This window comes from Typha angustifolia, chromosome 4 (assembly GCF_048772165.1).
Source record: "Typha angustifolia cultivar Huaian chromosome 4, ASM4877216v1, whole genome shotgun sequence".
NCBI classification, from domain to species: Eukaryota; Viridiplantae; Streptophyta; class Magnoliopsida; order Poales; family Typhaceae; genus Typha; species Typha angustifolia.
This window is the reverse complement of record NC_133242.1, coordinates 2,864,608-2,890,201: the sequence shown is the minus strand read 5'-3', so window position 1 is coordinate 2,890,201 and position 25,594 is coordinate 2,864,608. Positions and strand designations below refer to the sequence as shown.

Below are 25,594 nucleotides of genomic sequence, written 5' to 3'. Positions count from 1 at the left end.
TCGAAATATTACTTTTAACGGGACATATGATCTTAATAAAAACCTTGTACTTCTTTTCTAAATGGAAGCTCCATATTTAAACATTGAGATCATAAGTACGTAAATTAAATATCTAAAATACTAATTCCGTTAATTATTTGTTAATTTTTTTCTAATTAAAAAATATCACGTGAATGCCACGTGATTAATTTTAGATCTTGTTTGGACCATTTTACTATTGTTTTAGAGGAAATAAAAGTTAAAATTTTGGGGATCAAAGTATGATAACGAGCTATAGTAGTAGTTATATGCAATAAAATTATATATTTTGAAAACTGAAGTGTAGTTATATGCAATTATGAGTTCTAAATATAATTTGACCATATAGTAATTGCATGCTACCTTGGACACACATATAGCATTAATCATTAGGTTCAAACTTTTTGACTTTTGCAATGCATACTTGGTCGACCATGGTTGGCTTTCAGCTGAACATTAATCATGGAGGATTCTCCCCTTCCAATGATACATTGTTTGTGCTTACGTTAAAAATTAAAAGTCTCTAGATAAAAAGGAAGCAATTCAAAGGCCATTATAGCTTTAATCGAGGGTGGGCAATTTAAATATTTTGAGGGTTTAAATTATAGATGAGAGAGATTTTTCTTAGTTGAGAAGAGAAAAAAGGAGCAAAAGGTATTAGAATGTTTCCAATCTACAAACTTATTTTTAAAAAATTAAAGATTCTGACATATAAAATTCCCCTACAGGTGGTTGTTCTTGGCTGTCTTGATCTCTCTCTTCAGCAGCATACAAGTCTTGAAGGCAGATCAAAGCTTCTCTAGTTCTTGAGCCCAAGCAGCTCTTATAACGGTCAAGCATACGCCCTTCTGCATCAAAAGTAAAATCCGAAACTACAGTAGACATTGGAACAGCGAGTATATCACGGGCCATGATCGAAATAATAGGATAATTGCTTTCGTTTCTCTTCCACCATGCTAAAGTATCAAATTTCGGATCATCGTAGCTTGCTAAAGGGCTATTTAGATATAATTCAAGCTCTGTCATCTTCCTTTTTGACGACGATGATGATGACGGAGTAGATTTGCTCATAATTTTAAGCAATATAGACTTAGCAATGCTAGTATTTGAGGGTACAGGAGTTGGAGCATCTCTATTTTGAAAACATAGACTATACTCATCGTAAACTTTTTCGAAGTAACTCTTTATTTTTATCATGTAATTTATGTGCTCCTCGGTCAGATCATCGTATATAGATGCAAAAATATTTGAAAGACCGCAATCTTTTAATCGAGGATCGAGCAAAATACCAAAACCGATAAGTATTGGAAGTGGTAAGAGAGACTTCCTAAATTTTCCCTCCATTGTGTTCATAATAGCAGAGAAACTATGGTGAGACCGAAAAGTATTGAAAAGAAATATAATGTTCACAATTTGAAGAGATGCATGTATAACAGTAGGTTGATAACAACTAGATAGAATGTTAATTGCATCATAAAACGTTTTCAGAAACTCTTTTATATTTTCGAGGAGATCCCATTCGAAATCAGAGGGAGGAATAGGAATTCCATAAATACTTTCTAAACTAGCATACTCATTTATAGCTACTTTGTGCTGAAGTGCAACATCTAACATTGGATGAACAGTGTCCCATCTTTCTGTATCACTAAAGATTAGCTTCTCACATTTCAAAGAATATTTTTCACATATACTCAGGAATAGGTTTCTCCTACTATCAGAGCTTGGTATATGGTGTACAATGTCTCTAATCTTACCAATTGCTTCTCTAGTATCATCAAGACCACTTTGGATAGCATTGTTCAAGTCATTGCATATGCTTCTCATATGAAATAGAAAACCATCACAGGGTAAAGTTAAAGAATCTTTCAACTCACCAGCTGCTACAATATTGTCTGAATTCATATCAGAAGTAATAGAGAAAATTTTGTTCTGAATATTATAGAATTGCAACACACTGCAGATGGTTTCAGCAATCGAATCCAATTCAAGTGCAGTAAAACTTATAGTTCTTTGTTGCATAACCCAATTATTATCGATAAAATGCACGCGAATACATATATATGGCAGCCCTATAATGTTAGTCCAAATAGAATATGACAAGGAAATCTTGGATTTAAGGTCTTGAAGAGAAGCTAACAATTTTTCCTGTTCTTCTTTAAAACACTTCAAAAGACATCTTCTCAAAGACGCAGTAGAAAACCGTTTAAAACTCGAATTAAAGGATCGTCGAATAATAGTTTCAAAACCTTCGTCATCAAGAGCGTGAAAAGGAATATCATTCAAAACAATCCATCTAATTGAGAGTCTCATAGCCTTCTCACGATCATAGATAATTTTTTCACCAGATGTAGAAGCAGCACTTGAGACAGAATGATTACGAGTTTTCTCCTCATCTTTGGAGTTGGGATTTGATCTGCGGTGAATGCTTTGAGAGGGAGAAGAAGCCATTAGAGAGAGCTCCTCCACCTTGGAGGTTTCGAGGGAAGAAGAAATGGAGATGGGTGAGATTGATTTGTGTGAGAAGTGAAAAGGGAGAGAGGGAGGTATATATAGAGGCAAGAACTGGGGTGTGAAAAGACCAATATAGGGATTAAGATTGTTTAGGTTATGGGCTACAAACTTCGTTATACAAACTAGCCGTTTGGTGGGTAAAATGGTAAAACCGGACTATTTTGATTTTGGACCGTTCGGAATTCTCCCAACGGTCAATTCCGAGTCGAATCCGGCCCAAAATATTTGGGTTTTTGGACTCCAATTTGAGTGCTAATTTCTCTCTCCTTTCTTTTCTCTGGAATAGGAGCTGTAAGCCTGTACTCTGTAGGCTTTGATCCATGTTTGCTAATTTTTTCCCCAAAAAAATTGGACCTCGCAGATTATTTGACCTTTGAATAAGGATTGCTTAAGATATTTAGGTGAGAGATTTCATTCATTCCAAATAGATGTTCATAAACCTGATACACAAACAAAAGGGAAAGAAGGAGATACTAGCGAACATCAACGCACAATAAGTAATTATATTTTATCAATGCCCAAAGACACATAAACTATTACAAAAACACTGCCCAAGCTGTGATACCGATACAAAGAGGAAAGGAAACGATGGAAGGGAGGGGCAGGCCGGGGTGTGCTTCGCTATGGCCAAGGGGTGGATGGGGGAGCAACGGAGAGGGCGGCGACCTCGGAGCTCGACAATAATAGGGGAGAAGGAGAGCAGAGAAGGCGACAGAGCTGCGGAGAGGGGTTGGTCGGCGACGACGGACACGGGAGGGGGAGGATGAGCTGGGAGGTATAAGGCCAAGCTATACTCCAAAGACAGCGGAAACAATTCAAAGGAGATGGGATCGAGTGGAATGATGGGTAGATCCTGAAAATTACGGTAGGAGAACAAGGGGGGGACTACAGCGACGAGGAAATTGTCGCCATCGCTGAAGAAGGAAGTAAACTTGGAGAGAGAGGAGAGAGCTCATTGGCGAGAGTCATAAGAAGCAGCCTCGCAGGAGATGAGAAGAACAACACGAACATGAGCAGAGGTTTCTCTGGAAAGACTGGAAACTTGGAACCGGTATTATAATTTGAGGACAATTTTATCACTATTATTATAGAGTAAAGAGAAAGAGTTAAATTGTAAGATGGTCAAAATGAACTATTAGCTTAAGTCTAGCTTAACCCATTAAAATGACAGGATGGGGAAGTAAAATGCAATCAACACATAAATCAGGTACTTTTAGTATGAAAAGTATGAGAACTTTACCCTAGAGGTAAACTACGTATGAGTTAAATATTTTTATAGAGCTACAGTGTAATAAATATTTTTTAGTAATAAATTTGAGGAGCAATTTATATTGATAGATAATATTTAGAACAAGGTTAGTTTAGTTAAATACTCCCCGTTCGGTGGGTAAAATGATCAAACTGATTGTTGGAAGACTCCAACGGTCAAACTCCTATCGGTCAAGTTGGGCCGTCTGATCTGACCCAAAAGTATATTTTTTCATATCGAACTTCTAAACTAATTTTTATTTTAATTTAGAGAAATCATTAAGTCATTTCTTTTTCTTATTATTATCTCTTTAGTCAACATACGGGATACAAAATCTCAAATACCCATAGCACACATTCATCAGAAAAGAAAACCAGAAAAGAAAGCAATTGGAAGCTCTCTGCAATGAGATATCAGTAGGTGGCAATAAAGTATTCGATCATCTCCAATATCGTTTGACCCTCTCCAACGTCAATCACGACATTGTCCAGCTTACGTATCGTTAGAGTTAGACAACTCATTCGTTTTAATATTTTTAATATTACCTATGGATGCTACATTAAATAAGAGAGAACAACTTAGTCTAACGGGAAAATTACAGACGAATTGAAATGATAAAAGATCAGATGTAAACCGTAATAAAATTCCACCCATCTGATTTCATATCCAAGTATTTTCGAATATTTAAATTAGTATATATATATTAAATAGTTTATACGAATGGAGATATAGTATATCTCTTTATACATATAATTTGAAATATTATGAAAATAGATATAGATATTTACAAATTATGCTATAGATTTCAGTTATATAAAAAATTATTATAGTTTAAATATATATATATATATATATATATATATCGATATTGGATCTTTTATGCACTTGGTGGACATGAAAATTAGATGTCATGCATAAATCATTTTATGCGAACATTTAGACTAACGCTTCGTCAGTCTTCGTCTTCGTCGTCGTGCCATGCTGCCATTTATTCATACGAAGGAGACTCCCAAAATCTCTCTCTCCCCACACTAAGATTTCCCTCTTCTCCTTCTCCAAGCTATCTTCGAATGGCGGAAGAGGAAACCCTGCTCCTAAAGGAGAGGGTGCGAGTTAACGGGTCCCTGGCGGAGGCGACCTTAGCGGCCGACGGCGGCGAGCTGTGGTGGCGCGGCGAAGGCGGCGGGAGCGGAGGGAAAGGGCGCCTGACCGTGGAGTCGGATGTATTGGGAATCGAGATTGAAGGGACTCAAGGGAGGAGGTTAAAGGTTAAGGCCTTCGAGAACGCGTCTAATGGTGTTTGTTGCGGCGGAGGTGGGAGCGCGATGAGGAGGGTGAGGAGGGATTATGTCTTCGAGATGCCCGCCATGGAGTCGGCGTCGAGATGGAGCGATAGGATTAGGAATCGTATCAATTCCTTTGGTAGGTACTTCTTGATTGGTTTTTCTCGTAGTTGAGCTTCTTCTTTGAATTAAACCTTCTTTTGACCTCATTTAATGATTTACATCTCGAGAATAGCAGCCTTTGTGTATGAAAAATTGCATTTTTTTATACCAAAAACAAAAAAATAAAAATAAAATAAAAGCTCATTTTTTTCTCATGCTCTTTTTTTCCCCCCAAATAGTATGGCGGTAGAATTTCTCTGCGGGCATAGATCATGAGGCAGGTATTTCCTTGGTTTGTAAGTGAAGTCAACTAGTATCAACGATAGAAATGTTTAAGAATTTTCCTTCCATGGCGTTGATTTTGTTTACATGATCAAATTGGATCATCGCGTTTGAATTACTCTGTTTTCAAAGAGATAGTAGTTAAGCTTTTCTCCATCCTAGGCCGGCCAAAGCGTTTGTTTATCATTGTAAACCCATTTGGTGGCACGAGACGTGCACAAAGAAAATTCCAAAATGAAGTGAAGCCACTTCTCGAAGCCGCTGGTATCCGGTTCACCATGCAAGGTCGGCCAACTTGCAGATCTTTCTCCTTGTATCTTGCTCTTACTGTTTTCGTACTTGTAATGGATTTTATTCTTGTCCTTGTCGTCTACCTTCTTTCAGAAACTAATCATCAACTCCATGCTCAAGAAATTGCCCGTTCTCTAGATCTTGTGGAGTGTGACGGAATCGTATGTGTCAGCGGTGATGGTGTTCTTGTGGAGGTTAGTAATTCACAATGAAGTATGTAAATAATATTCGCTCGTAGTTTGCGACTTAATTTATATACATATATCAGCAAATGAGGAATTTCCAGTGTTTCTTTTGTGGGAGTTGACCTTGTCACAGATAGAGTATTAAATGTCTTCTTTCAGATACGTGTCTATTTGAACGGCAAGTGCTTCATAGAGAGGTTGTCGAATAATGCAACTAAGTCAATTATAAGGATGGTTGGACTTAATGTTTGGCTTTGTTTACACGTCATGAGCTCTTAATTGCTTATTTTTCTCTCTTTCTTTGTAAGCAATATATAATATCACTTGTCACAGTTGTCTTAATTTAATGTGTCTTACCCAGTCTAATTAAATAGCTGCAATAGTATCTGTTTACAGACAGCTAAAGCTCGGCCAGCTCAATCTTTAGTCAAGCTTTAAGACCTGGTTGTTTAATATTTGCACTGTTTGGCTCGTTAAATGATCCTAAATACACCCACACCAGAAATATATGAATATAAATCTGAGCTCAAGCATTAACTTTATAAATTTTAGGGATAATTGTTGGCCTAATCATATGAAACGCTTATGTACTTTCAGTCTAAGCACTTAATTCTTTTATAGTCTAGACTAAAGTATAATTATTAATTTTTCATCATATTTGACGGTATCAACTATTGACCAACTTCTTCCTCCATAAGACTATATTTATATAATAAAATTATGCCTTCCGTTAAAAGGAAAATACGATTTAATGTGACTTAATACATAGGGACAGAATTATCAGTTTATCTTTCCAGTGATGATATACTAACAGTTTACTTTAGTCGAAACTGAAGAGGTTTAAATGCTTAAGTTTAAAATGCATAGCAAATTATTGGAGGGTAAAGTGTAATATTTCCTAAATTTTATTCTGTTTCATTGTTTTGTGTATATTTCTCTGCATTTTAATTTGCTCTAGGTATTCCACACAGGTAATTAATGGTTTGTTGCAAAGAGAAGACTGGGAAACAGCAATAAAAGTGCCACTTGGGATTATTCCAGCAGGTATTCATTATCAACAGTTCACGAACTGTTACAGCACTTTGCCCTTTTAACTATTTCAGTTAAAAGAATGTTTGGTCTTCTATCCATAACATTTGTCAAGAAATTAAAGTGTTCATAATTTATATTGTTCCCATTAACTTGAGTAGCTTGTGAATGCAAAGTCCCAGGCAATCTTTCGATAAAAAATAATAATTAATGGTTCTAATATTAGGCCAAACCTGATTTCTGATATTATAGAATTCTCCAATGCAGGTTCTGGGAATGGCATGGCAAAATCACTTCTTGACTCTGTTGGTGACTTGTTCACGGTCTCTAATGCTGTATTTGCAATAATCAGAGGTCATTTTTAAACCTCATGATGTCATGTTTTGGGTCCTTTCAAGCACCAAGGAATGAAGAACATATTCTGGTTTCTAATGAAAGTGTAGCTCTTGAAATTGTGATTGCTTCATGTCGTACAGGTAACAAGCGCTCACTTGATGTTGCTTCAGTTGTGCAAGGAAAAACAAAGTTTTTTAGTGTGTTGCTGCTCACTTGGGGTATGAAGACACTTGCAGAGGCAATATATTCAAATGAAACGATCTAATTTACTGATTATTTCTTAGATACAGTGCACTCACTCTCCAGCTCTCATTACAGTGACTACATTCATTTCCTGCAATGCAGGATTGGTGGCTGATATTGATATTGAGTCCGAAAAGTATAGGTGGATGGGGAGCACTCGTTTTGACATTTATGCATGTTATCTCTCTCTCTCTCCATATATATATATATATATACTCTATAATCTTCACAGAAGGTAGAAACGAATAAATGTAATCATGGTCTCTAATAAGTTCTTATTTATTCTTCTGTTTTTTCCAGTCTCTTCTGCGAATAATGAACTTGCGAAGATACAATGGCCGCATCCAATTTGTGCCAGCACCAGGATACGAAGGACTCGGGAATTCAGTAGAGCAAGTTAAAACTGATAGATCTCATGCTTCCTTGGGCCCTTTGGTTGAACACGAAGGTTCACAATGGAGATACTTTGAGGGCCCATTTATTTCTGTTTCGATAAACAATGTGCCTTGGATTAATGAAGATATCAAGTTAGCACCTGAAGCCCAGGTGAAAATAGCATGTTTATTTGCATTAGTTTTCTTATAACTACGGCCTCTCACCCATCCTCATTTTTAACCCACTTGTGAATCTGAAACTCATCTTGAAAGAGTTGACAGTTCCTTCAGTTAACTCCTGATCAGTTCTTAACTCATCAAGGAGGTCATTCTTGATTGTAATGCAGTTTTCAGATGGCTACTTGGATGCGGTTATCGTGAGGGACTGTCCACGGTCCGCGCTTTTAGCTCTGTTGTTGAAGATGAGTGGTGGGAGCTATGTAAATTCACCATATGTTATATATCTGAAGGTGTGTAGCACTTTCTATTTCAGTTTTCGAATGCATATCATAGTGATTAATTAGGAACTAATATTGTTAAAGTGAAGTCTGATTAAGAGTAAAATTTCATTTGAAACATTTGTGAAATAGATGAGCTTCTGCCATCACTACCCAACTTTGCAAGCTTCATATGCTGATTATCAATCTAGTGTAGAAGTCACAACATCCAATGAAGGAAGTACTACTGTACTAAAAATTGGTGTCGCTTTAATATAAAAAGTGATTTGCAGGAAGTAGAACATGCTTCAAAAGTCCCAGGTGATTTGGAATAATTTGCTATCAAAACTCCAGTACTTCAGAATCTGTAGTCACCTTTCGCACCAGATGGCTTTGTATGCGATATCATTTCAAGATTGCTATCAGGCTAAAAAGCATCTTATGGCCATTGTTGACACCTTATAATTGAACTATTCTTTTCGTGTACTTTTTCTATGACCTCACAGGTGAAAGCTTTTCAAATAGAGCCAGGTTATCTTGTCGGGAATCCTGACAGGGGCGGCATCGTCGACTCCGATGGAGAGGTGATTGCCAGAGGAGCTGGAGCTCATGTCGGCGAACAACGAGAGTATCTGATGGCGTACGGCCCTCCCATTCAAATGACGGTGGACCACGCTTTGGCTACCATATTCTGTCCCAGATGATTCTTTTTTCTTCGTCCTTTGCTTGCCTTTGCGTTCGTTTGTTTGCGTAACAGTTCATTTCTTGGCTCAAACTTGCATAAGCTTTTATGATCCAAGAAAAGGAGAAAAGAAAAGAAAAGAAAAAACTATATATGTATGATGATAATAATGCTGGGCAAGAGTGGCAAACATATATTCTATTTTTGATGTAGCAAATTTCTACAACTAAGAATGGAGAAAATTCTTCACATGATCAGTATATAACTCCTGACAGGGGAACAACAACAACAAGAACCAACATATAAAGATATCAAGAGAACAAAACAGAGTAACATCAAACTCCCCATTCCCCTAAGAAAGGGAAATATTAAAAAAAAAACTCGCCTTAAACCCTTAAGTCTTTCTACTGGGTACCAATCATCTCCATGTAGTGCTTAAACGACTCCTGCCTCTGCAACCTCATCTCCTCGTTAAACTTCTTTATGAACGCCTCCACCCGCCGGTTCAAATCGTCCTGCCCCAGTGACGCCTCCCTCCTCAGCCTCCCAGCCGACGAAGACGCCGGCGACTGCGGCGCCGGCGAGCCGCGGTTGGTTCCCCTCTCGTGGAATGTCTCGGACTTCCTCATCGCCGGCGAGGCAGCCTCGTCGGCGGCGGAGGCACCGGCACGGCCACGTGGCTCCCACGTCTCGGACTTCTTCAGGTGGCGGGCGAGCGGCACCGCGCGGCCCTCGGTGATCGTTTTCCATGTGCTCTCCAGTGTCTCGTTCCTCTTCGGCCGAGCCACTCGCAGTGGCTTGCCTGCGATAATTCACGATTATACCCCTATGATAAAATCAGATAAACTTGGGTTCTTTTTAAAATATTTACCTTTTATTTGACATATCATTCTAAATCTAACATGGTATCCTTTCAGAAAAACTATTTACACATAAAACCACAAAAAGTCCTAAAGAAGCAGACATATAAGAATGTAGAAATAAATAAGGAAATCTAGAAGGGTATAAACGCAAAAAGTAAAACGGCCATTACTTTCAGGGCTGGGTTTGACGCTCTTCCGGTGACCAAATCTAACGGAAACCAGCGGTTTATCCGTTAAATTCGAATCCTCCGTCGGGACCTCCGTTATCATTTCCCTCTGCTTCGGCGACCAGGTCGATCTCGATATCACGAACTCGTCCGCCTCCGCCTCCACTTCCTTCTCCGTCTCCACCTCCGGTTCCGTCTCCGTCTCCACAACCTTTGTCAACTCCACTCCAACATCGACTTCCAGCTCCGGCTCGACGAACTCCAGAGGCCGGGAGGCTACCGGGATCACCGGCGGAGGCTCGGATCCGGCGGAGTCGGAGGGGCTGTGGAAGCGAGAGGAGGCAGCGATGGAGAGGATGATGCCGTTGATGACGAAGTAGAGATACGGCGGCGTGAGCCACCCAAGCAGGGACCCATACATCACCGGTAACTCCGCCGTCAGAAACCCTATGATTGCCGGCCCCACAAGCCGGAGCATCACCGCCGCCCATACCACCGCCGCCGCCTTGATCGTAATCTGATACCCCATCACAGACGTCCGTTCCAATCCAATAGGTTCTCGTTCTCTCTCTCTCTCTCTCTCTCTCTCTAGAGTAGTGAGAGCTCTCAGAAGGGGGAGTAAAGGAATCGGGGAGTTGGGATTTATAAAAGTGGAGTTTGTGATAAGGAGATCTTGACCGTTGGATTAGTGTAGTATGGCTAAGTCGCTTCTACCATTCCGATTATGTCCTTGGTCGCTTCATTCATCTACATGTATGGAGAATTGGAGATTGGGTTAGACGGCAGTAATCGAGCCCCAAGTGTTGTGGCGATCTCGAGGTAAGGTTATTTTTGGCATATTTGGGGCTGAGAAAAATTACAGCACGGAAGAGTTACCTCTGGACGCATTAAATGTCAAGCTTGGTTTTATTCGTTCTTTTGCATACCACAACCTACAATTTGGTTTTATCGCAAACACCACCTCCATTAATATTGATTTTGTCTGATCAGAGTATTTTCAAACTGCAGTCTTGTCTCTTGGTAAGAGTTATTTTTTACGAATATATATAAAAGGAGGATGTTTTCATTATAGATAAGAAATTAGGCGTTGATATGCAAAATGCATCCCTCGTTATTGAGGATGGCGGCACTCGGTATACCATACTGCCAGTGCGCGGCGCTTGATGCAGCTCCTCCAACGGTCGAAAAATGGACCGTTTAACTACGGAGAGAGGCGAAGAGGTGGCATGACCTACACGTGGCGGGCCCCATGGGCACCTCAAGGGAGTGATGAGAGAGAGAGAGAGAGAGAGAGACAGACTTCCTCCAACGGTCAAAAAAAATAAAGGATAGTCATCCTTTCGGTACACGTGGCACGGTTCATAAGTTGTAGCAACTTTGGAAGCCATGAACTTGTGATTAAGCTCCAAGTGGTTGTTCTATTGGACCAAAATCAATGTTACTTGCAAAAAAAGGGCTAGTCGTTTGTCCTCACAGAAGCTTGCTAAGATAAAGTAGAATTATCTTGCAAATCATTTGCCAAGACGAACAAAATATTGTGATTCCTCAAGATCGATAGTAGAGGCTAGAGTCTGCACTATTCAGTGAGCAAGAATTTTTGTCCGAGTTTTAATCATGGTAGTCAGCTTCTCAAAGTTCTAACCGAAGACATTCTAATCATATTTTTAAAACTTCACAGGCTATACAAAGTTGAGATAATTTTTGGCAAACACCTTCAATATAATTGAAGTTTTATTACAGAATACCGACAAAAGTAGTACGACGCGTATTTGTGGTAGACTGAAGAGAGCTCTATGGAATACTCCGATCAATAAACAATACTGTCATGGTATGCAGTACTGACATTCGCCTTCGTTTTTTAACACCTGAGAGGAAGAAACCGTATGGCAGTTTTATACGAGCTGCTTTGCGATTTCTGCGGTAAAGATCACTTCAATTCATCGAGCAAACAGTTCAGCCTGATGAGAAATAGAGAATCAGGGGGTTTCTGCCCACAACGAAGTTCTAAGAGCAGCCAAATGCAGAATGGGTATAAATGGGAAACTTTAATACCTAGAAGGAACCAAATTATGAAAAGTTTGTTGCTAGTCAAAATAGTTCAGAATTAGTCAAAATAGTTCAGATTTATCAAGATGTAAATTTGATCAGTTAGAATCCTGACACTAGAATGTAATAAATAAGTTTGAATTACTAATCTTTTTTAATGGTAAATATGAAGATCCATCATGAACTGAGTTTCGGAATACTCTAAATAGAATTATAGCTTATATGCTTGAATTAATCTTGAGATGACGGGCTTCCTGAAGCTATTTAAAGAGTCACGGATTGGCTGTAAAATGAGAAGTAAAAGATGGAGCCAGACTTACACATGGACTTCGAAATGATGGATCACTCCATGTCCTTCACCTCAGCTTCAATGTCAACAATGGTTGAGGAAGTTCCCTTACCTGAGTATATATACCAATTTGAGTAAGCGAGTGATATACAATAGAGTTTGGCTCCTAAAGCTTTTCAAGGCGTAAAAGCACTGACTAGCTAGCAACCTAAGCAACAAATTAGGAAATAGTGTTGTATGAATTACCTTTCTCAACACGAGGCGAGAACCCATTGAAGGCTTGTGTATATGCTGTAGATTGGTCGGATGAAAATTTTGCAGATTCTCTCACAAATTTGTCGCCCTTGACTGCAAATTTTGACTGTCTCAGTTTGCAGCTAGCTATACTAGGCATGATATCTTGGAATTTTGAAATCCCAGGTACAAATTTTGAGAAATTTCATTGAATAACTTAATGCTAGCATTGAGCAGTTGGATGAGCACCTAGAAGGTTCTGTCACAAAACTGTTGTTGAGTTGTCGAGCAACCTTTTCAACAATAGCTAGGATTTATCTTCTTCATCCAAAAACTTATGAATTATTGCCTTAATGGATCACGCAATAGAAACTTTCAAAGGAATTATCTATGGGAACCTCCAGCCCACAGTGATCACATGCATTCAATGAGTCTAGTGTTTTCTTTTATTGGGAGAACATTCAATGAGTCTAATATTTTCATTTTCTGGGAGAACGTTCAATGAGTCTAATGTTTTCTTTTCTGGGAGAACATTCAACGAGGCTAATGTTATTGCATGAAAAAACTACCTTATAGAAGCATTCAGTTTATACACATTATTCTATCTGACATTTGTCATAAAACATTATGTGCAATAAGCAGAAATTTTGCACATCAGAAGAACCTATAGCTAGAAATAAAATGAACCAATACTTATTACCAGCGGCAGAATCCATGTAACAGAGGGGCTAAATAGAGTATGTGTAAGAGAACTAGATAATATCTAATGAAACCACTTGACATGATGTTAGAACTTAGAATATCAAGACACATTCCAGTCTCAAATCCTTTAAGCCTCAAAGGCATCTCCCAAAATTATTCATACAAACAAAATTTTAGAATTTAGTTTAACAGTTTCTAGATGAATGCGCAATATAAGCAGATAAGGTCGAAACTGTGGTCATGATGATATCCAAGAATGAAAAAGACATCAAGAAGGAACAGTTATTTTAATAGCCTAGCCTAACTTCTAGATAAAATAGCCTAACTAAGATGATGCCCAGGAATATTGCACTATATGAGGCTACATTTTGAAAACAACAAATGAGCTAACCATATTCTAATGGTCTCTGCAAGGAAGCATAATGTGTTGCTGAATGGGCAAGCAAGCTCCATCTTATAACAAATATCTAACCCTTTTCTTAACAATATGAAACAGACACAACAATACCCCAGAGAATGGGTCAATTCTCAAGTCGTACCCCTTTCACTAATACTGAAAAGTCCCCTACTCACAAGGTTCCACTCAGTATGGAATGGCTGATTGGACAATGAAAGACCATGTATGTGTCCTCACTCAACTAACATTTGCTCTGTCCTCCATCTTCCTCTTTCTCTGAACTCAGAGATGATGAGCTTTCTCTGTATGGGCGACTATCAATGGCCTCATTTATACCACTTTTAGAATAAAGACTGGTGGTTGTTATATCTAGGCCACTGTATTGATTTGCAGTGATATGCCCCACTACAAAGACATATTATGGTACTTATCTTCTGGCTTATTAACTCGTCTTTCCGCTTTGTCACACTACGTATGATGAATAGAAATCGGCAAGCAGGTACAACCATCCTAGAAAAATCAAATTTTGATATAAAAATTGAATTTCTAAATGGATATTCAGTATCTAGAAGATGATACCGCATTCCTCACTAACGAAATATTCGGCAAGGTTGGCGGACTCTGCACTAGTGTCAAAATTTTGGCCCAATGCAACATATCATTCTTATAGACATCGAATGATTCTATACTTTAAACATATCATGGAATACTAACTACATCAGTGCATAGTGGAACAACACTAAGAGATGCATAAGACAAAATGATTTATTCATAAACTGGAAGCAAAAATTGAGAATCATTTAGACAGAATATCATATTACCAGAGAAAGGCTGACTACAAAATGGGCAGAGTTGGGGACCATCATTCAGAGCAGATCTATAAGAAAATAGAGCTGTGTAATCACTGGCAAATATCATCAACTATTAAAGGATCAAAAAGTAGCTTTTCTTATGCTTACTTCAATATTTGGAAATCGTTTCCACAGTTAGGGCACTGCAGCGAAAAGGTCAACAAGAAAATACCCGTGATTATTACAGGAGTCAACATTTTACCACCCTAACTTGAAAAGATAACCAACTTTATTCTTATAAGAGTCATGCTTGGGTGCTTTTTAAATCAAAGAATATGCATATCAGTGGAAATTGAAGGAACATTGAGATAGTGTTAAACCTGCTTTAACAGAAACAAAGTTCTGATCACTATTATCTTTTACTTGTAGAGATAGCTCTATCAAAATGAAAATATTGAATTCTCACAAGCTAGAAAGTTCTTACACTGCTCTGAACTATATCTCGCCCCGCAAACCAAAAGAAAGCGCCTAATCCCACAATAGGTAGCAACACTGCAAGGAGCTGTTCATCATATCATCAGAATAACAAAATTAAAATTAAAATAAACACCACAAGTGGCGAAACTGGAAGGAAGAAAATACCTACATACCTTCTTAGCTATTAGCCTATTATGACTAGTAAAGGTAGAAGTGTGAAATTCCCATTAGTAGCAAACTAAGTATCATAAGTTTGCTTGATATTCTTCATGAACTACAAATTACTTCTTTCACCAAAAACTATAAGTATTACCACAAATTTCCCTTTTGTGACAGTTACATTCAATTAAAATCCTGTACATATTTCAAAAGCACCAAATCTTATTGTTGAGTAGAGTAAGAGAACTACCTTATAAGACATAATTTGTTTTCCAATTTCTAGACAACACTGTGGTCCATGAACAAAGAAAGAAGCATGCAGAAATTAAATTTGCAAACAGTATACTGGCCAAGGAGTTCCTTTACGAATCTTAATAACAAGAGATGGAATTATCCAAAAGCCAGAACAAATCTCAATCAAGGAATTCGCAATAAGAAGGGAAAATGATTGAATTACTCCGAATAATATAGGAAATGATCGATATAACACAACTAGATAAAAATTTGAAGAATTGGAAGCCTTACCCAAATGGATACAACAGCATCCAAGAGCCAACCAAGCTGCCCAGTCATAGTAAGATACGTCAACCCAATAGCCAAAGCAAGATTACCAAGAACCCTAGAGGTGGTATTCTTATCCCAACCACCGCCACCATTAAAATTGAAACCTTGGTTTGCTCTGACCAAAACCGAGCTCCTCCTCGTCCTCCTCTCCCTTAGGTAGATCACATCTTTCTCCAACCCCTCTCCTCCAAACGACCATATCTCCACATGGTACTTCGTTGGCCATCCGTTTGTATCAAAGGAACTAATTCTTCTTCTGGGTGCCGAAGAACACTTGGTAGGTTGGCGGCGGATGAGGCCAAGGCGGGTCCTTTTGGGGGCTAATCCACCGCAAAAGGTGCAGGAGATAGGGGAAGTGTTTGGAATTTGGAGCGAACCCATGTCGGAATGGCGAAGTATTATCTCTTACGAGATTGACATAAACCCAGAGGCTTCTACAGTTCTACTATTGATTTCTTCATTCTTTTCCCCTCCTTTTTTTTTTTTCTTTTTTCTTCATAATTTTATGTCTGGTTTTGAGCTTAGAGACCCTTCTTAAACCAGTTCAGTGACTCCAAAATTAATTCGGTAATAAAATATTTTTTTAATCTTTTTTATATTTAATTAAGTTTACTTTTTAAAAATTAATACTAATTCATTAAGTTAAAAACTTAGTCTCCAATCAAATAAGACTAAAGTATTACAAAAAATAGAGCAAAGATATGAGATAAAAAGTTATAATTTAAGTACTATGAGGATTTATTTTAGTTACAACTCATAATTTTTTAACTTGATCCTGAGTTAAATTATTAAGCGAAGCCACTCTTTGATCATGGAAAACAGTACCCATTAACTCTACTAAAATTAGTTGATACAACTCATAATTATAATTAGGTTTTACTTAGCAAATCAAACTATCTATTTAACTCTAAAGATTGAGAATTACACTTACACATTATTTGGATGGAAAAAATAGAAAATAATATAATTGGAGTTATACAAGACATTTATTATTTCACTTAGTACAACTAATTAATAAAAATGATTAATTCTTAAAAAAATTGTAACACTCTTTACTTTCTTATGGTAAATAAAAATAAAAATAAAAATAAAAATAAAAATATTTTTTCTTATTTAGATAAAATTAAGAAAAATAAATAATAAATAATAGGTCACTTTTTCTTAAAAAGAGAGAGAGAAAAGAAAAGAACTCTTCCTCTCTCTCTCTCTATTCTCAAGTAGCCATAGTGGAATAGACTCATGCACTGAAACGGTATCATATAAAATAATGTTCGAATGTAAAGTTGTTATGAATGTGATACTGAATCACAAAAATATGTGACATAATTAGTAAATAATTAAAAAGAGCATATTAGACGTTATATAAATAAATCAGATGAATGTAAGTTACATATTCAAATTAACTTATTAAAACCCATGTCGCATTATAATAATAGATATTAGAACAAATAGAATTAGTAAAATCAAGTACATAATAAAACACTTTAACCTTTATCTCCTCATTTCATCCTAGTTCTTCTAATTCTTATTATTATCTTGTTCTATAGCCAAGCTGACATAATTAGCTCATTAGTTTGCCATAACATTCTAGTCCGTTATCGCCCACTAGTCTAGTATATTTCGTAATTAAACTCAAGTTTAGTTGCGAAGTCGAGCCCAGTAGGCTAAGGCTATTTTGGGGCCCTTTGGGCTGGGCCTTCAAAAAAGAGGGAAGCCCTTATTGTGTAATTTAGAAAATTAGCATTTGTGTGCAGTGTTGTCCAACTTATAAGAAAACTTATATTTCTAAAAGAAAATTTGGTTAGGAAAACAAAGAGAAGCGGATTAAGACTTCTTCTTATGAATTGGTTTTTTGTCTATTTTTTCCTAGTGGATTATATACATTTTATATCAATTTTATTTTACCCTTGTAAACTTTATTTTTTATTACTGTGTCTCACTGCATTTTAAATTAAATTATAAGGATAAATGATATTAACAGAATTGATAAAAATACTAACATAACCATGCTTCTATTAAACAAATATATGTTCAAAAGATGAGTTCTGGATGACTTAGTAAAACAAAATAAAACTGGACCCTCCATGGGTCAGAGCTAACTGTGATGGCTCTTTTGTGAACAGAGTAGAAGTTGGTGGAGCCGGATTCATACTCCGGCAGGCTGACGACAAGCTTATCGTTGCAAGATGCAGATGTGGGTCTTATAAATCAGCGCTCATTGTCGAAGCCACCGCAATAAAAGAAGCTTTACTATGTATACTACAAAGAGGATACTCTAAGGTTCGGCTCGAGTCTGACTTAAAGATCCTAATCGACATTCTAGAAAATGATAGACAACTTCCATGGTCTTTTAGCTCTATCATTGATGGCATTAAAAATCTAACTAATAATTTTAAAAATTACAAAATTACTTACATATCTCGCCAAGCTAATCTCGCTATAGATTGGTCGGCAAAAAAAAAGAAGCCTCGGCTTCAAGTGTACTTTCGATGAACTTGTTCAATTTTTGGTCTAGACTTTTGTATCCGGTTACCAACTTGATACAAAAATTTACTCCTAAAAAAAACAAAATAAAAGTATTGTGTAACAAGAAGTAAACACCTAAATTTAGGTTTTTTGGATGAATAATTTTATATTCATAATTAATTAATATTAGACGAAGGCAGAAGAGTAGAAAGATAAAGTTTACCGGGCATAGTATTTATTTGGTCCGAAGCAGGGGAATTAAAAGATAGTGAATTTTATCAAAACCACCCTATATTTTGTTTTTATTATCATGTGCACTTTGTCATTTGGATATTTGTCATTCTGACTCTTATCTTATTTTTAATTCTCCGAAGGCATCCAAAGTGAGCTTTAAAAACTTAACAACTTGAAGTGAAAACTGATCTAGTATTGTTTAACTCACGTTTCCAATTTATATAATTTTTTTTGTCCAGATTACGATGGATGGATAGCAAAATTAAAATCGATATCCTACCTAATAAGATATATAATATTCATATTAGATCAGATAATTTTTGAATAGAGATTAAATATCAAATATAAAAAAATTCTAGCATATTAAATACATATAAAATTAGTAAAATTAATCTCAATAGATAACATAGAACATATTATTAGTATTAATATAAGTATTTACTATTTATGTAAGAAAATTAAAAGCTATAAATTATTTTAAAAATATATGAATAAACATATATTCGATAAAACCCACTTATATTCAATTAGTAAAAAAAAATTATCCCAACTTCAATCGGAATCGGGTGGAATAGCCGATGGATTAGGAGTTAATCTATCCCATTTTTACTCCAATACCTAACTAATGGCAGGGTATTTTTCAAGTATTAAAAGCAAAATCAAAGGCCAAATGTTAAATATCCATGTGTAGGGCGTTAATGCCAATAAAAACAAAATTCTCGGTGTTTTTTATAAATTTCCTGTTGTATATTTAATCCTTTCCTATGTCTTTCGCCGCGTGTATTCGTCGTCATCTCATCCTGGGGCGCATATTATCCATTTCCTACGACCGTCACGTTTGATCAGCAAACAAAACGCCAAACAGCAATACAAGTTTGGGGACTCAGCAACGGTGGATCATGGGCTCCGCATAGATATATTTATGCGTCCAGTTCGTACAATGTTCCATGGACCACGTTTAGGATAAGACGTTTTCCCTCTCACTCACGGGCTCACCTAACCCTCAACTTCAGTCCAGCTGTGTGGGCTCGCATGACTCATGCCTCATTAATATTTAACTCCCTCATTAGTCATTAATTACTAATACATGTCCACAACCCACTGCGATCAAATTAATCGCTACCACGAGGTCCAAATCGAAATAATTAATAAAGGTTTTTAATAGAGCGTTCCTTTCTACAGCCAACGTGTCATGAATTTAGGATATAAGGAAGTTTTATGATGTAAACCGTAATAAAGATAACCCCAAAACTATTTGGGTGGATAAGAATTTGTATGTGAAGAGGATGATTCCACTGAGTGTATTATGTAACCTAATTATTTGAGGAAGTTTATTGCACTGTCCAGCAAAAACCCAATAAAAATATAATATAGGGTGTAAAATGAGAAAAGAAAATCCCTAAAATTTACTATGCTAACAAGTTGCAAACAAACTGGCCCTGATATAATCCTAGGCTGCTAATCATCTTGGCGATAGAGTTTTTTCTACTGACATCTGAGTGTCCTTTCACTAATTAACTATAATAGAGTTGATAGGTAATCTTACCCATAACTAAGGAGGACATGAGATCGATCTTGGGTCATAAACTTATATCTAGCCTTCATGCCGGTTAATAATTAAAAGAAAAAGACATCAAGTGTTCCTCTTGAAGTAGACACACATGGTATCTTGAAAACCGTGTGCTCTGATCCTCTGAAGTGGAAAGCATGTGGTTATTTTGCCCAAATTTTCTTATCTTTTAGCTCGAAACAGTCATCATACACAAGGTTGATGAACGAGATTTTACACACTCATATATATATATATCTTATGGAGATTGGGGATCGTATAATTAAATTAAGACATATGAACGAATAATCTGTGGCTTTGTGGGTCCTTGTCCTATGGATCGGAGGATAAAGATCAGAGACTTAAAGCTCTATATAAGTTCAGCAATCGCAGTTCTATGACCATTTCATCAAAGAAGAAGAAGAGGAAGAAAGAGAGAGGAGAAGGAAAGGAGAATGGAGTCCAGCAGAGAAACTAAGGTACGAGAGCTCCTCCATTTTCCATCTTAAAGCCATCAAATTCTTCTCTTTGAAAAGAAACAAAGAAAGAATGGTGAATTCTTTGGACTAATCTATTGGTTTATCCAGCCGAAGGTTTCTTGATTTATTCCCATTATGAGTTGAAACCTCATTAGTTCGTTCTTATTCTCTAATTCCTAATGTTAGGGTGCGATGGTCCGTTACCTAACAGTATAATTTTTTGATTAAAGTAATTATCTAACAATCAGTTACACATCTCATTTGTATTGGATAACTCCATAGCTCAACTGAGTGTAGTGTTTTCTCGATCTCATATTTCTTGTCATTAATCTCTAAATGGTGTTTGGTACAATAGCATTTGACATATATGTGTCACCTCCAAAACTAATCCTACTGAATATATATATATATATATTGATGTCTTACTTTGTTGCTTTGACAAGATTATCACAAGATGATTATATTATGGCCCCATTCTCCAACAGATTAAATGAAAATAATATAACTAGCTTGCTAGTTCTTATACTTGGTAATTCACATTCCCAAATTGAGTCACACATCTCTATTTGCCCTTGAGAAGGCCAAGAAGATCATGAAGGACTCCAAGATCATATGCTGCAAGCTCTACATCTCGGAATCTCGCAACACATCAGCCCTTGAAGCCATAGAACGAGCTTCCAGAATAGACCCAGAAGCTGTGATCGTGAACAAGTTTCAGGACCGGCCCTATAACCGAGTCAGGTACACGCTCGTCTCCTACCTCGTGCATGATGTCTCCGCTGGCATTACATACAGCCCAATGAGGCAGACCCTGCTGTCGATGGTCGAGGCCGCGTTCGCAGCCATCAACCTCGAGACGCACTCCGGCACGCACCCTAGGATCGGCGTCGTCGACCACATCGGCTTCCACCCCTTGGCTCATGCCACGCTGGAGGACGCCGCCCAGTTGGCTAAGTTGGTTGCTTCAGATATCGGCAATGGGCTACAAGGTCAGCTCTTCTCATCGAAGGTTAATTTTTTCTTTGTGAGAATGTTGCCGATGACTATTATGTTATGTATTAGTTGAGCAACTTTTAATGGTGCAGTCCCGGTGTTCCTATACGAGGCAGCCCATCCAAATGGCAAGGCACTGGACGAAATCCGCCGTCAGCTGGGTTATTACAGGCCCAACCACATGGGCAACCAGTGGGCCGGATGGGACTTCCCGGAGATCCTGCCTGAGAGGCCCGATGTGGGCCCAGCCCATGTAACGCGGGCCAGAGGCATCACCGTGATCGGTGCCAGCCCGTGGGTCTACACCTACAACGTGCCGGTCATGTCGACCGACGTCCCGACGGTGAGGAGGATCGCACGGATGGTCAGCGGCCGGGGCGGCGGCCTCCCGACTGTCCAGACACTTGCGCTTGTTCACGGAGACGACTCGACTGAGATAGCATGCATGCTGCTGGACCCGAGCACGGTCGGCGCCGACCGGCTTCAGAGTCAGGTAGAGCTCATTGCAGCTGAGGAAGGTCTTGAAGTGGAGAAGGGCTACTTCACTGATATCTCACAAGATATGATGTTGGAGAGATACACGAAGCTTGTTTCTTCTGGCTGATGATTAGATCTGCTGTTGTTTAATTGTATGGTCTAAATTTGACTAAGTACCTTCTGTTCATAAGCATCGACAAAGTCATGCAAATTGAAATGTAAAACTAGTGTCTCAAACCTTTGTTACCTTATGTGAGCTTTATGTCACTATTTACATCCACCAGTACCAAGTCATAAGCTGTGATGCAGCAGCAAACTAGTTTTTGGTGCAACATATCCAGTATCACCTTCTATGTTTCTTTTTCTCAAGCAGCATTCCTCAATGAAGCATATCTAGTAGATATAAAATACTTTAAGCTGATAAAATCTATTAATGAGTAGTGACGGACTCTGTAACTTCAGAATTATCTGTCAGTTATTGGCCCTAAATCAAGCATCAACTTCCAATAGCTTTGTCACCAGTAATCTCCACAAGAGCACACCCCATCTATGAAGTGATGAAACCTGTGCCTGTCTCTCAATATAATTTCTCTGCCAGTGATCAGAGAGAAGTGCTTGTACGCGCAATGACAATCACCGCAGACACGAAGGTTCTTCATGACGCGAAGAGTGATCCCTGGAGCAGTGGCAAGGTCCCCAAAAGCAAACGCTAACTTCTCGCAGTGATAGTACAATGACTCCTCTCTTTCTTCCATGTTGTGAGTAGTAAAACTTACATCAGGAACATAACCTACAACTTTTATCTCCCTGATCAGCTTCCTAAGGTTCTTGTATATATCTTCTGATAGAGGATGTGAATGGTCTTCAACTCCAAATGTGTGTCTAGTTCTATTTACCTCAATCCAACTAATAGCAACTTCTTTCTCTATGCCTCTCTCTTCCATCAGGCCCCTGACCTTCTCAGCTTCCACCCATCTCCCCAGTCTAGCATAGATATTAGCGTATAGGATGTAATTTGTAGATTCACGAGGCTCCATTTCTAGTAGCATTTCTGCTATCTGCCTTCCAGTGTCGATGTCTCGGTGTTTACTGCAAGCTCCAAGCAGAATTCTCCAAAGGGAGCTGTCTGGTTTAAAAGGCATATTGCTGATAATTGTAATTGCTTTGTTAATCTCCCCTGATCGGGCTAACATGTCCACAATGCAAGCATAATGTTGATATACTGGCTCTATTCCTTCATTCTCTTCCATAGAGTTGAATAACTCTAGACCTTCATGAACAAGACCAGCATGGTTAAAAGCCGAAAGGACATTTACTAAAGTGATTCCATCAGGACTCAGACCAATATGCTTCATATGTCTGAAGAGCTCCACAGCCTTTTGCGCAGATCCATGCTGAGCAAGAGCAGCAATCATTGAATTAAAGGAGATCACATTCAAGTCTTCTGTTGAATTGAAGACACTCCATGCTTCTTCAATGCATCCACAGTTTGAGTACATTGTTAAGAGGGAATTCTTCATTGCAGCATCAGAAGCTGTGTTGCTTTTGAAGCTGTGTGCATGAATCTGTCTGCCTATGTCCAGCATGCACAGGTCACCACAAACCACAAATAGGTTTGAGTAGATAAATTTGTTTGGTTCAACATCCAAGTGAAGCATATCAATGAACAGTTGAAGTGCCTCCTCTCCTACGTCACAATTTGCGCATGCTGAGATCATCGAAGACCACATAGCAATATCTCTATGATCTGCGTCATGAAATACTAATTTTGCATCTGCAAAGTTTTCTTTTGCTGAGTACATTGTGATCAGGGAAACTCCAACAAACGGATCTGTCTCCAATCCTGTTCTGATGATATGTGCATGAATGATCTTAAGTTCTTCAGAAGAATAGTCTTCTCTGCTAATTCCAGACAGTAATGCAGGAAAAGTATACTTGTCAGGAGCAATTTCTTCTCTTCTCATTGCTCGATACAGTTTCCAAGATTCCTCTCTGCAACCCATTTGACAGTAGCCTCTAATTATAGAATTCCAAGTGATAACACTTCGCTGATTCATTCTGTCAAAGACTAGCCTTCCCTTTTCCAGTTCACCACATTTCACATACATGTCCACAAGAGCAGTCTCCAAAATCATGTTGGTTGAGAATCCATGAATGATAACTTGGCTGTGAATTTGCCTTCCCAAAGAAATAGATTCGGAATTTGTGGAGGACTTCAGAAGGATGCTGAATGTTGGAGCTGTTGGTCCAACTTCAAACCCGCGCATCTGTTCATAAAGTTGAAGAGCATAACCATGGAACTCCCTTTCCACTAGCCGTGTGATCATCAGATTCCAAGTGACAGGGTTCCTAGTCTTGGATATCTTCTCAAAAACACAAATTGAGTCATTAATTCTCCCACAAGCATCATACATTTGAATCAGGGAATTGCCCACAAATTCTTCTTCTTGGTACCCCAACTTAATCGAAAGAGAATGCAGCTGACTTCCTAGAAAGAGTTCCTTTCGGCATTCAACTGCTCGAATTGCAACAGAGAATGTGAACTGGTCTGGTAGAAAGCCATACTGCTGCAACTCAAGGAATTTTAACAAGGCTTCCTCTACGAGACCATATTGGCAGTACATAGTGATGATGGAATTCCAAGAGACAAGGTTGGTTCTAGTTGGACCTATATCAAACACCTTGCAGGCAGACTCCAAGCTCCCACATCTCATATACAGATTCAGCAGATTGGTCAGCAAAAACTGGTCAGATTGGAAACCCCTCTTAACTATGTGAGCATGGACTTGAAGACCACCTTCTAAAAACTTCTCCTTTGCACATGCCTGTAAGAATGGCCCATAAGAAGAAGGCTTTATGGCAATTGCATTTCTGAGGCTTTGGTTAGCAGATACCACTTTGAGATCTCCACTAATATCTACAGCAGCTGTTGCTTTGATGGGTTTTGTATTGCTAATTACTGCTGGTGGTGGATTTGCAGTAACATGTAGGCTATAACAATTCAAGAGCACCATGTTTAGTGTCTAAAACTCCTCATTGTGGAATGGTGTGTTTTGGAGAAGCCCAATATGTAAGTCCAGGAAAAAGCACCATTTTGCTGATAAGATTTTCTTTCTCTCTCTCTCTCTCAAATAGAGACATGAGAACAGCTAGTAATCACCACTTGAGAATATACCAGAGATCATATGGGTTCTGGGTTCCTTTTTGCAATTATACCCCTAGAAACTTCATAATTGTTCCCCTTCATAGGCAAAGTTGGAACACAAAACAGGAGGGAAACAAGTAGATCCACAGGCTCATTTCACTAATTTAATCTGGATTGAAGGAAAAAAAGAAACTTAAGCTTAAATATATTTTACTCACCTACATCGGAACAAAATAACTTTAACCCCTGAAATTTATTTAGGATCATGTCTCTGTCTACTATTGACTAAGTTGTAACTATTAGTATTTCTTTGAAAGCTAATTGTATACTTCACTTTTTTAATTTAAAAAAATGGTATATTGACGGTGTTGGTAATTAATTAATTGATCTAAAAAACCTGAGTGCGACTTTTACATTGCACGAGAATAAATAATAATATTAAGAATATGACAATTGTTGGATGCCAATAGTAGTCCTCATGTTAGTTGTATTCTGATATTAAGAATATGACAAATTGGAAAGGAAATCGTGTCCTGATAA

The 25,594-nt window shown here is 38.0% G+C and overlaps 5 protein-coding genes across 5 annotated transcripts; 2 read left to right on the top strand and 3 right to left on the bottom strand.

Moving 5' to 3' along the window:
• Positions 1-4,730: 4,730 nt before the first annotated feature.
• Positions 4,731-9,223, top strand: LOC140759653 (sphingosine kinase 1-like). Its single transcript, XM_073096268.1, has 10 exons — positions 4,731-5,200; positions 5,608-5,730; positions 5,830-5,930; positions 6,893-6,965; positions 7,218-7,304; positions 7,427-7,504; positions 7,632-7,702; positions 7,830-8,075; positions 8,251-8,373; positions 8,847-9,223. The coding sequence occupies exons 1-10, from the start codon at positions 4,849-4,851 to the stop codon at positions 9,042-9,044; spliced, it is 1,452 nt and encodes a 483-aa protein (XP_072952369.1). The 5' UTR covers positions 4,731-4,848; the 3' UTR covers positions 9,045-9,223.
• A 64-nt stretch (positions 9,224-9,287) lies between these two features.
• On the bottom strand, positions 9,288-10,674 carry LOC140759654 (uncharacterized). The gene is made up of 2 exons (XM_073096269.1): positions 10,056-10,674; positions 9,288-9,824 (listed from the first exon to the last, which is right to left on the bottom strand). Exons 1-2 carry the CDS (start codon positions 10,579-10,581, stop codon positions 9,427-9,429), a joined length of 924 nt encoding a protein of 307 aa, XP_072952370.1. The 5' UTR covers positions 10,582-10,674; the 3' UTR covers positions 9,288-9,426.
• A 1,013-nt stretch (positions 10,675-11,687) lies between these two features.
• Positions 11,688-16,192, bottom strand: LOC140759773 (uncharacterized). Its single transcript, XM_073096421.1, has 7 exons — positions 15,673-16,192; positions 14,996-15,073; positions 14,680-14,714; positions 14,542-14,597; positions 12,634-12,735; positions 12,419-12,499; positions 11,688-12,010 (listed from the first exon to the last, which is right to left on the bottom strand). Exons 1-6 carry the CDS (start codon positions 16,090-16,092, stop codon positions 12,441-12,443), a joined length of 750 nt encoding a protein of 249 aa, XP_072952522.1. The 5' UTR covers positions 16,093-16,192; the 3' UTR covers positions 11,688-12,010; positions 12,419-12,440.
• Positions 16,193-20,246: 4,054 nt separating this feature from the next.
• On the top strand, positions 20,247-22,192 carry LOC140759549 (formiminotransferase cyclodeaminase-like protein). Its single transcript, XM_073096138.1, has 3 exons — positions 20,247-20,439; positions 21,020-21,428; positions 21,525-22,192. The coding sequence occupies exons 1-3, from the start codon at positions 20,416-20,418 to the stop codon at positions 22,034-22,036; spliced, it is 945 nt and encodes a 314-aa protein (XP_072952239.1). The 5' UTR covers positions 20,247-20,415; the 3' UTR covers positions 22,037-22,192.
• Positions 22,193-22,424: 232 nt separating this feature from the next.
• On the bottom strand, positions 22,425-24,923 carry LOC140759088 (pentatricopeptide repeat-containing protein At2g03880, mitochondrial-like). Its single transcript, XM_073095560.1, has one exon. It carries the CDS (start codon positions 24,921-24,923, stop codon positions 22,425-22,427), a length of 2,499 nt encoding a protein of 832 aa, XP_072951661.1.
• Positions 24,924-25,594: the final 671 nt, after the last annotated feature.